This window comes from Poecilia reticulata, linkage group LG5, assembly GCF_000633615.1.
Source record: "Poecilia reticulata strain Guanapo linkage group LG5, Guppy_female_1.0+MT, whole genome shotgun sequence".
In the NCBI taxonomy this organism is placed as follows: domain Eukaryota; kingdom Metazoa; phylum Chordata; class Actinopteri; order Cyprinodontiformes; family Poeciliidae; genus Poecilia; species Poecilia reticulata.
Genome location: NC_024335.1, coordinates 15028956 through 15040950, shown reverse-complemented (window position 1 = coordinate 15040950; position 11995 = coordinate 15028956). Strand labels below are relative to the sequence as shown.

Below are 11995 nucleotides of genomic sequence, written 5' to 3'. Positions count from 1 at the left end.
AAAAAAAAAACCCCACTATAACATGTTACTGCTTAAGCTAACAACTAATGTAACCTTTCCTGGCCTCACTGACTAACTATTCAACTTATCCCTCTGGCTTTTGCTTTCAATCTCTTTCAATCATTAGGAATAATCATGACAGCAGTGGCAGATTTGGACCGCGAGACACAGGATCGTTATGAGTTGGTCGTCAAGGCAACAGACATGGCAGGACAAATGGGTGGTCTCTCCGGCTCCACCACGGTGACCATAGTGATCACAGACGTTAATGACAACCCACCACGCTTTCCACAGAGTGAGTGTTTCCCGCACATTCTCTTACTTTAGACTTTAAAAGAGATGGTCGTGTAGGAGGAGAAAAGAAAGCAGTTGGAAATAGCTGACTGACTTTTCTCTGGAAAGAGAAATGAGAGCATAATAAAAAGACAAATAATGTGCAAACCTGCAGGCCATTGACACCAATAGGTAGTTTCATGAGGGGCCGGGGAAAATCGCTTAAATTAAATTTATGAGCCATATCAGTCCCACGAAAAGGTGTCATATCAATGATGGAGAACTGATCGGCACCAAGCTTATTTACCTGTATTTTTTTTAAAACATGTCATGTACAAGACCTTTCAAAATACCCCTTGAACTATTTCCTATTTTGTGAAACCACTCCCAAATTTGATTGGTATTTGGTTGTGAGTGTTCAGGATGAAGAGCATTGTTAKTTTTTCTCAACATATAGATTTTCTCTTCTTGGCCAAAAGTTTAATTTCAGTCTCATCTGACCAGACTGTGTTCTTTCACATGTTTGCCATGTCTACTACATGGCTTTTGGCAAGCACTCTTAGTACTCCTACTCTTTTTAATTTTTAGTTTTAATTTTTTTTCTTTCTCACACACAGTTAAGTCCAAAATTATTCATAAATCTGGCAGAGACATGGAATTTTCTTTTTCTTGTCGGACAAGAAAGAGAAAAGATAATCAAACAATGTACTAAAGTATTTACATTTATCATTCATACCTTTTCCAAAAATCAACAGTGAATAATGTAGGGCTTACTTGTATGAAGATAGCACAACTAATAATTGTCCTACTAACAGACTGAAGTAAGTACTGGATTATGTTAAGGACTTATATTAAAAGAGGCTTTATTTTTAAACACAATTGAAAACCACTTATCATTTTCTGTCTACTTTATACTTAAAAACTACTGTACTTTGTGATCACCTACAATACTGATAAAATTGAAGTGGCATTATCTGAATGTGCTCTCAAAATGTTGTCATTCCATATATTTAATGAAGAATCAATGACTTTTTTGGTAAATACTATTTCATACACATAATTGTATGATATGATGTGTATAGGAATAGACATCATATTTTTATAGATGTGTACATTTGTAGAAGCAATGCAGTTTTCTAATACTGTATATGTATCATCCTTAAAGAAACAAAAATGCATTTACCAAAACATTGTACTTTTCGTTCTGGATATGATTTAATTTATTTTGCAGTCAATGTTGTTAGATAAACTAGCACTTTAACCCTATAAACAGTATTACATTTGATTAAGCCAGTGTGCAAGCAGTCTATTTGACAGTGAGTGATATGTATTCACACACCTTTTCATATTTGAGTATGAATCACTTTTTCATCTAAGTAAATCATATTTACTCAGTCGGAGTTGATAGCCCTGCAGACTTATAGTGCCTCCACTGCTGGATGTTGGGAAGCAGAATCTGGAATACAGTTCCATAAATCAGTTACACAAAAGGATGACATATGATGTATGTAAGATCTCAGTGTCTTCTGTTCCTGTAACAATCATATTTCATCTTCCTGCTGTTTATCTACTTCATAATGATCAGTGGAAGAAATTATACATTTTTATTGCACACTCCTGACATTTTAGCAGAATTATTGGGTTTAGCCTGGTAAAATATAAAAGCACATTCTGAAGCAATTATTTTATAATACCAAATGGAAAATATATAGGACTGGTTAAAAAAAAATAAAAAAAAATGCCTAAGCTAAATAAAACTTTAAGATGGATGGTATTAACTAAAATGTGTATGTCTTAACATGTCATTGGTATGATCCTATTTTCTGTCTTTTCTCATTTTCCTTATTTATTAAAGCTATTTACTCCCTCCACCAACTACTCTAATAGCCTGCCTATGGCTATCAAACTCTTCTAATATTGGTGCTTTCCTCTTCATTTCTGGGTAACATTTGCACGTTCATTCTTCTTTGTGGTGTTTTATATAACGCCATCAATACGAGCCTTGTTTGAGATGACTATGCTTTCTCCCTCCGGCCACCTCCTCCATCTACCAGAGATGTACCAGTTTTCGGTGTCAGAAGGGGCAGCTGTGGGGACACCGGTTGGACGCGTCATTGCTACTGATGCAGACATGGGGGAGAACACAGATATGAGCTATCTGATCATTGACGAAGGAGATCTCTTCAAGGTCACTACAGATGTTGAAACACAGGAAGCTGTTGTCTCCATCAAAAAGGTACATCTGAATTAAGGCAGTTCTGCTGCGGTGTTTCTGTTTACTGCCGGTTTTATTTTAACTGAAAGGAACGTGATGTAGGTATTTTTCATGTGTGTTAGTAAAATTAATGAGAAAATTCCTATTAGTTGTAAAATGTCTTATTTATAGACTATATTACATAAGAACATGATTTTATTCACATCCTGGTGATATTTTTGCCTATTGTAGTTTCTGCTAACAGTACCATATAGGATGATAAGACAAATAAGACATTTTTTGTAATGTCCTATTATTCATTATTTGCAAGAACGGTTTTGCACTGGGAGAGGACAAAGTAAGATTTGCGGTCATTAGACATAAACAGCAACCACCAGGTTGCTTTTAAATCCTGTGTCTATACTAATGATATTAATAATATCCACAAAGTACACATTGTCCTCACATGAATAAAATAAAAGCAACTTACTGATATTATTGAATTAGTCGGAAAGTGATTATCTCTAGAAAGGATAATGGGAAACTGCATGTTCCAGTGAATCAGGAGAAAAGCCCAGACTGTGTTCAATACATTAGGGAGCAGCATCAGTTATAATAGGTATAATATGCTTACTTCAGGGGTTTTTTGCTATTATACCATTAACTTTGAACTAGATTAGATATGTTGCCGTGAGCATTACCTAAAGGCAAAAAATGAGCTGTAAGCAATGGTCAAATACCTTAACGGGGGTAAAAACGGTCTTCTTTTTCCCCCCACGCTACTGGCACAGTGCCACCAACAGTGTTGGAATCTATACTCATTCCTGTATAAAAATTACAGTGCTGCCACATTGAATGCCTTCCCTGGTGAATATGTGTAAAGGCCTTTAAATAAAGCATCATGTATGCAGTAGCAAAAGTTTTCACATAGTTAAAAAAATTAACATTTAAGGTAATTGTAAAGTTTTTTTTTTTTTTTCTTTTAAACTTGGATAATTGTGCTGTCATGTGGGAAGAAGTTTTTGAAACCATTGGTAATATGGGTCCAGGTAATGTTGGCGATTTTGTGAAACATCTATACCTATGATATCTTTGAAGTAGGCGTGTACTCCCAATCAGCATATTGCATTTCATTTTAGAACAATATGGTTTAATTCCCTTTTATTTTTCTGCATCAGGATCAGGTATATTAACTTTACATGACTTCATCACTTTCATGTTCTTCTTCTGCATACATGGGTACTCTCAGAGAACTCCAGCTTCCTCTCAAAGTCCAAAAACATGACTGTTAGGTCAACAGGTCTCTTGAAATTGTCTTTTGGCATGTGCATGGTTCTTTTGTTCCTGGTTATCTTTGTTGACCTGTTCAGGATTTACTCTGCCTTACTCACTCAGTGACTGCTGAAGACAGTTCTGCTTCAATAAAAGACTTAATTTGTTTTAAAAGCCTTTTACACAACTTTACTATGGGTACTAACAAATGTGGACCAATCAGTATTTGAATGTTTAATTTTTAACGATAAATTTTGATATATATTGTATATATTTATTTATATACAATAAATATGTATATTTATTGTTTTGTTTTGTTTTTTTTTGTCAGCCGCTGGATTTCGAGAGCAAGAGGATCCACAGTGTTATTGTGGAGGCAGTAAATAAACACGTTGATTCTCGCTTTGTTGACCTGGGCTCTTTCCGAGATCAGACAATTGTTAAGGTCACTGTGTTGGATATTGATGAGCCGCCCATCTTTCTGCCAGCGGAAGGTGCTGTCATGGAAGTCCAGGAGGATGCTAAAGTTGGATCTCTCGTTGGCATTGTCACAGCCAGGGATCCAGATGTGATGAACAAACCTGTGAGGTATGAAARAGATAATTCCCCCCTAGCTTGATGAATTCTTCCCACATTTAATACGTAAAGGACTGAGTAATGTACAGAAGTTTTTTAGACTTTTTTCACAGTTCACTTGTGTTTTATTGATTTAGTTCTGTACACTAGAGATTTCCTCTAATAAATTAAAGTACACTTTTTTCATGCACATATCTAAGCACACATTCATTCTTTGGGGCTGATTTTGGTTATTTTCCTAAGGTCATAGGAAAAAAAGTTGTTTCTACAACTTAATTTCAAATGCTTGTGCTTGAGCATCAGAGACAGTTAAATCTGATTGGTCATCCATTCTGTCCCAGAGACACACCTCAGGGAGGGAGAGGTGTTACGTTAAAGGGTAGAATAGAATTTTGTTAGATTTGCCTCAGAAGTTGCAGTACAGATACAGGAATTATGCTACACATAAACTGAGTGTGTCCCGGTTGCAAGTTGTAAAACTGATGGGATTTGATGTTTGTTACGGTTCTATCTATAATTATTGATACAAGCTGATTATGATGTATTTCTCTCAATTTTATGTTTTCAAATACTAATAAAACAGGTTTGGGAATTTGTGTTGTATAGTACAGTGTGCTTAACTGGTTTACAGGGAAGGTGTTATGTAAAATTGACTTTTTTGAGCTTCACATCGAGTCAAATTGTTATTATTGTTCCTATGATTATTTCATGCATGTTTAAGAAATCTTTTAATCTCCCCTGGTAGCAATCCTGGGCGCAGAAAACGAGTGGTGTAACYGAGCGCAGCCATTTCGACAAAGCTCCTCCCAGGAGCTGCAGTCCCCAAGCAGAGCTTCTGTATTACACAGCAGGCCTYCTCCATGACTCCTCTGCTCAGCTCCTTCAAACTAGCGGTAGCAGAAATTAGCAAACACCAGTTAGAACTTTGCATCTGCAGAGCTCATCACAGAAACTTCTTCTCAGTGAAACATTGGTTAAAATGTTGTTAAATGCTTGACAGAGAAATGTTGTGATGACACACTGAAGGCGGAGCGTCTGAAAGAGCAGGAGCTTCTTAAAGYGAGAGAGAGAGGCCCACTTTTAAGGCGTTTGCTTGACGCTGCTACGTTTGATGTATACAACATTTGTATAACAGTTAACGGTAAGCAAGTTACTGATATTAGTTACTTGATTGTGCCATAAAATGACATTATTTGCCTGGAGTAAACATAATTCTGCTTCTTTAATATCTTAAGTGCCAGCAAATAGTTTATACCTACTACTTGCTGCAGCCATATTGTGTAGCAAACCTGTGGCTGCTGGAAAACCACTTACTTTCCCAGAATTCTTATTTAAGGGATTTAAGGGGTGTTCTTGTTGTATTTTCAATTCTGACCTTAAAACATCAAAATAAAAAATGTACAAAGAGTAACTGCTTCGTTTCGAAACCCCAACACCCAATTTCACACRCTACATTCTCTAAACAGCCGTGTAAAATAATTTATTTTGTAGACCTATGTTATTATAAAAATAAAAAATCAGCTGTCCTTAGCTGGCACACATAAATAGGACTGAAGGTTTCTGCCTGTTAAACATTTTATAGGTTCCATTTAATGAAATGTAATTTACTGGACGAAATTATTATGAGTACAAATATACTTGATTTCTGAAAAAAGCAAACCTCATTTTTAATTTCTCTTTATAATAAAGTGAAAATACAGGAAAGGTTTTGGTCATTGAAAAGTACACCAGTATCCAGATCTTTGGTTTCTATGTCCTTTGAACTGTAATTGCAATGTGAGGAGAGGCTGTAGATAAAGCTTTAACAGTCTTATTAATACAACATAAACCGACACACAGGTCCCTAAGCATCACATTGATTAAAAATGCATGACAGCCAATGTTCCATGTGTAATAGAGCACCACACGATGGTACGKTTAAAATAGCTCTGGCTGAATATATTGGGATAATATGAGTACACCTGTGAGCTCATGTGTTGGAAAAAAAAACAAAAAACTATAAAAACAGCAAACTATGAATTAAATCACTAGAGGTTTKCAAGTTTTTGGGATTAGGCAGCCATCACGTTTATACTCMAAACAATAATCCGTCCAGAGGACAGTGTTTTATTGGTTATTGTTTGAAATAGCTCRATAGGGCTTTCTTCAACAAAAACACCGTTATAGACTTTTGTARTTGTAGAAAATAGCRAATAATTACTATTGTAGATAGAAACATATTATCTCACTATAGAGTTCTAAGCAGGGTAGCAATTCAGCCCAGCTTGTACTTCTGGTAAGAACTATCTCATCCCTTTTGCTTTGATATACAGACACATAACTAGACCTCAGTCTTTTTCCAAGAAGAAACATTGTGAAAAACTAGTCACTTTAAAATATAGTAGCACTTTGACTGCACAGTTAAAATAAATAGTTTGCACTTGCCTTACATCATGATATATATACACTGGTCTCCGAATGTAGGTGCAACTCATTTTACTGAGTAAAAGTCACAACACAYTTGATTGCTTTCTCCATGAAGGATGCAGCAGTTGAACTTATTGTGGGAAGATTCATTTTTGTGACATAGGTCAGACAGGCATTTTCTTGCTTGTAATATTGTTTATTGTAAATCTGGAAAWAGTCCTTTGTAAACATAACTACTGTATGTTTTAGCAGAGTGTCCATGTAGATGCATTAAACAAACATTCGGTGTGCCAAGCTAAATATGCTATCACCAAGCAATGTGGCGTCATACAGGTTGGTCTCAACTCAAAGTAATAGCTATATAAACCATCTCAGAAAAAAATACTTACCAATTGTGGTAAATAACTCAGGCATGTGGAAAGTAAATTGTTCTGCAATGACTTGGCTTCTGTCGCKTCGCTTCGCTTCGCTTCGCTTGGAACCTGTGATWCTGGGGGCGGAGTCATTGAATTTGCTCTTTTATTCGGGGTACGCTTCTGGCTTCAACTGTGTTCTATGTGTAGAATTATATTGTAAAGACAACTGTTATTAGAAGTGTTGAACTGAGAGTAGTTTGTATAATGAGCTTATACCTATCTCCAGTGGGGAAGGCACAGGGGAGGAGAAGCTCAGCTGGAGACTCCAACTCCAAGGAGGAATTTTGTGGAAATATGCAACATATTGTGAGACCAAGTGTTTATGCACTCCGAACGGGTGCCCCCGGAGAATCAAGGATTTCTCAAACATGCATAAAATAATTAAATCAGCTCTCCAGATATGTTTTTGTAGAGGGAATAGCATAACATGATAGGGAGCTCAAAAATGTAATTTTTACATCCATCAATCAATCAATCAAATTTTATTTGTATAGCACATTTCAGCAGCAAGGCATTTCAAGGTGCTTTACATAATAAAAAAATAAATAAAAACAGCATGTGACATTGAAAAAACAGTAAGAAAGATAAAGAGAACAAAACATCCCTTCCTTTCATGCCAATTACTGTTGCTACAATTTGTTGTATTTTATGTCAACTTTACCATGATGTTTGTCTTTAGCATATTAGCTGACAAATCTTGAATCCTGTTAAATTCTTCTGTGTTGTTCTTTCATATGGTCGAAGAAAGAAGTTCAGATCTGCAGCTTTTCTGCGTGTCTCTGCTCCAGCTCCCACATAGAAAAACAAAACAATGAAAAGGGCATTATTAAACCTCTCAGTGTAACCTGATAGTTTTAAGGTTTGGAGCTTGTGCCTTTAGTTAACATCTTTATGTGTGAAGGTGGAATGATTAAGATTAAATAGCTACATTATGAGAGCAAAGCAAACATTTTCAGTCCGTTTTCATGAATTGACATTAATGAGTACAATTTATACACAAACAGAAATTATTCTGTTATTACATCTTGTTTTATGATCTATTGGAGACTCAAAGTCCTGTGTTTTTATCTCGCACTGTCTTACGATTACATTTTGTTTCATGTCTGCATCACCTAGCTTCTGTTCTAATGAAACCATAAGAATTCTGGCTGACAGAAGCCATAAGAACTGATAGAGCTTGTATTTCTTTATTTTTACTTTATGGGGGCCCAAGAAAGCCATCTACATGGGCACATCTTTGTCAGCCTGCATGTAGGTGTGCGTGTGTGTGTGTGCTGTTGGGGAGAAGAACCAAGAACAAAGCAACCTTTCAGCATTTTTTTGTTTACTCACCACTCTTCTGAGAGCAGCCAGTATCCATAGAAGGAAACATCCATTTATGGTTTGGCCAGAGTGCACAATGAAACTTTTATATTTTGCGCCTCCCTCAGAGAGTGTGACTATATGGCTTCATGGATCTTATTACATCATCAGTGCTGCAACTAACACTGCATTAGCCAATTTTCTGCATTTTRACCAACATTTTAGCTGGATTATTGACTTTTAAGGACAGCCTTATATTTCTGATTCTTTAATATAGTTTGGTTGAAGCAAAATTATATAATATTAAGCATATTTAGATTTATTGTTTGTCTATTCATTATATCACCTTTAACTTAATTCAGTAGAACAACCATAGAAGCCAGGTCTAAGCATAATGAATTTGAGCAACTAATTGATTATTTATTTTAAGCACTATATCACTTTTGTTTTAAAACTTTCAGGAAATCCAAAAAATAAGTAAATAACAGAAACTTAAAACATATGAGAAATGTGTTGCACAATTTCTTTTAAATCTCTGTATTTAATTTTATGTCTTTATTTATTTATTTTTTTATTTTTTTACATCAGGTTTTCCATTGATCCGACAACAGACCACGACATGATCTTCCATATTGACGCTGAGTCTGGTGCCATTACGTTAGGGAAGATTTTGGACAGAGAGACGGCAGGCTGGCACAACATCACTGTGAAGGCTGTAGAAGCAGGTACATGGATTTCTGTTTTATGCATCTTTATAACATTGATTGTTAATTACCATTAGTCACCAATGCCAAATCAGAAATTTGTATAAGATAAAAATAATAATAAAAAAGTCATCCTGTAGAATTATTTCCATAAGCAGCAATCTGATTAAAAAATGTATTTTTGTCYATTTATCATATATGCACTTATCTAATGCAATGACAAAACAATCTGAAATTAAACTTTTATATTATTGGGACACAATTTAGTTTATAATAATTTGAAACTTCATTGACATTATTGCTAAACTACATTGTTACTAAAGTACATAAACTACAGTCATGTTGATATAGTATGCACTTTATTTGAGATGCAATGTAACATATTGAACATATCGAGTTTTTTGGACCCCTTTTGATGAAATGTTTACACTGTTATGAGCCACAAACACAAATTAAAAACATTGTCTTCAATCTGTACTAGATAAAGTTTTAGTTTCTCAAAAATGTGGTCATCTTTGGTGATGACCATATTTTTACCAATAATATGGTAATATGGTCATTTACATGGGCACATGTAGATGACCCTGTCGTGATTGTGCTTGCTTATAATTAAATCAACACACCAGTGATGCATGTGGATATATAAATAACACAGCACTTGTATGGTATGCTAATTGTCATTTAAATCAAAGCTCTTGATGTACTCATCAGGGACATCTTAGTTGTTGGTGTAGTCATCCATGCACTTGATTTTTTATTTATTTTTTTATTCCAGTGGGAAAATAAAGTAATCATTTTACTCTTTCAGCGTACAAAACACAATACTAAAAATGATTGGAGAACATTTCTTTTTTCATCTCAATGGGTGTTTGTCATAGCAAAGAAATAAAGAATGTAATAACTTATATAGCAGGAAAGTTATTACTATGCCATTAGAAGAAAACTTGAAAATGGATAAGACCTGGAGTTTCTCACTTTTTCAATCTTATTCAGATGGAGTGATTTTGGGATTGTAGTGATGGCTGATGGCTGAATAGATTGTATTCTGCATCTGACAGAGATCTTACATCACACTGAGAGGGACTAARGAAACAATGTCATAAACAAGACAACACTTAAAAAATATTAAAACAGTTTTCCTGCTGTTTTTCTCCCCAAAATCKAATTTCTTTAATAATCACTACAACCAAAACCGAATTGAATGCACCGAATTGTTAAGGTTTTGCCTTAACAAATGTTAAGGCAAAACCTAAGCAGTTTGAATCCTCCTGGACTAATTGGTTTCTTTTTGTGCATGACACTATGGCGYAGGCACATTTAAATGGTAATTGAACATTTAATGCTGCCCAGCACCTTTCAGTGTTAGACATAAACACACGCCTGTGCTTGAAAGATAAAGCTTCTTGCATTGACAACCACAGAAACATCTACATAGACAAAGTCTGTGGTCAGTGGCATTAGAATGCCCACCCAGTATGTTTCTTTATCGCCTGTTAGCTCACAAAGTCTGGAGAGCTCAGACACACAGACAGGCGAGAGAAAGAAAGGGGAAAACATAGACACAAAGAAAAAATAAGGTCACAAGAGAGATGGAAATTGGAAGAGGTTTGGACTGTTTATTCTTTAAAAGAGGCTACTTGCAGCATTTAAACAACTAACTTCATTTTGACCATAATTATTTTATTCTCTTTTAGGACTAAGAGAGCCACAAGGTCAGGTTGTTTGAAGACATTGTTAGTCTTATTTGTTGCATTACCCTCAATTATTCCAGTCCATTATAGACCTTTGAACTTCTTTATTGTGCATATATCAGTACTGCACTAGAAAAAACAGCTTCCTGACAGTTCATATTGAGTGAATCTTAAGGTTAAAGTGTACCCTAAAAGTGAACTAAATGTCTCATGCATGTAATCTTAGGAAAGTTACTTTTGTTAAAATTCAAACACATATCCTGCTAATTCTGAACATTTGCAAACACAGCATGTCTTCAACTTTGCCCAATTAATAGTCTTCAGCTACGTCTGCAGACACTGGCACAATGAAAGATGAAACAACCTCTCATCTGTATAGTGCTTGTCTTCCATGTACGGAGTGCAGTACCTTCCGAGTACAAGAGAAGCGTTTAATACACTGTCACTAGCAGAGTACTCAAGTTTCTTGGCAGTTTCCTCTATAGAAATGTATCAGGTTAAGTTGGAGTGACATATAATTTTCGAGAACTGATAGTGAGTATGATACCACCTTGCAAAACTGCTTTTTCACCTAGACAGGTAGGTGGAAAAAAGAGCTTCACCCTGAGGGCAAAAACATACCGAAGATGCTGAAAGTCTTTATCTCTCGCTCTATTGCATGGAAAAGATGTTTACCATTGCATAATTTCCCTACATTTTCTGTCTGGCAAACACATGCAGACTTTTTGACTCTTAGAATGTTTGAACATTATCCCTTGTATGTCCAAACGAATCACACACTGTTGGGAACACGTTGAAGGAAGATAAAGAGGTTCAGGGATGTGGAATATGAAAGGAACATTAAACTGAAAAGCAAAACAGTTTTATATGCAAAATATATGCAAATGCATAGGTGAGATTAAACATGGAAGCAAAAATAGATTAAATTTAGTAATAAAGAGCAGATAAGGGGATGTTACTGTTTGCAGATAGCCTAATGCAGAACATAGTTTAATTTGTCACATTTGAATGAGCATTGTATTGCATTGCAAAGCACCTGTCAACAGACATGTGAATACCTAATGATACAAAATCAGAGAAGTGTATTTTTATTATTACTCAGTCATATATTTGGGCACAGCCATACTAGTCATATGCTAAAAGTAGGTAATAGGAATAGAA

The 11995-nt window shown here is 35.4% G+C and overlaps 1 protein-coding gene across 2 annotated transcripts in view; it reads left to right on the top strand.

The window, feature by feature from the left end:
* Nucleotides 1-11995, top strand: part of cdh22 (cadherin 22) — a 159229-nt gene that overhangs the window by 115410 nt on the left and 31824 nt on the right. For both annotated transcript variants that reach the window (XM_008409225.2, XM_008409223.2), the window contains 4 exons: nt 128-295; nt 2328-2509; nt 4071-4327; nt 9028-9164. In XM_008409225.2, the coding sequence (XP_008407447.1) occupies nt 128-295; nt 2328-2509; nt 4071-4327; nt 9028-9164 (744 nt within the window). The remainder of the gene's footprint in view (nt 1-127; nt 296-2327; nt 2510-4070; nt 4328-9027; nt 9165-11995) is intronic.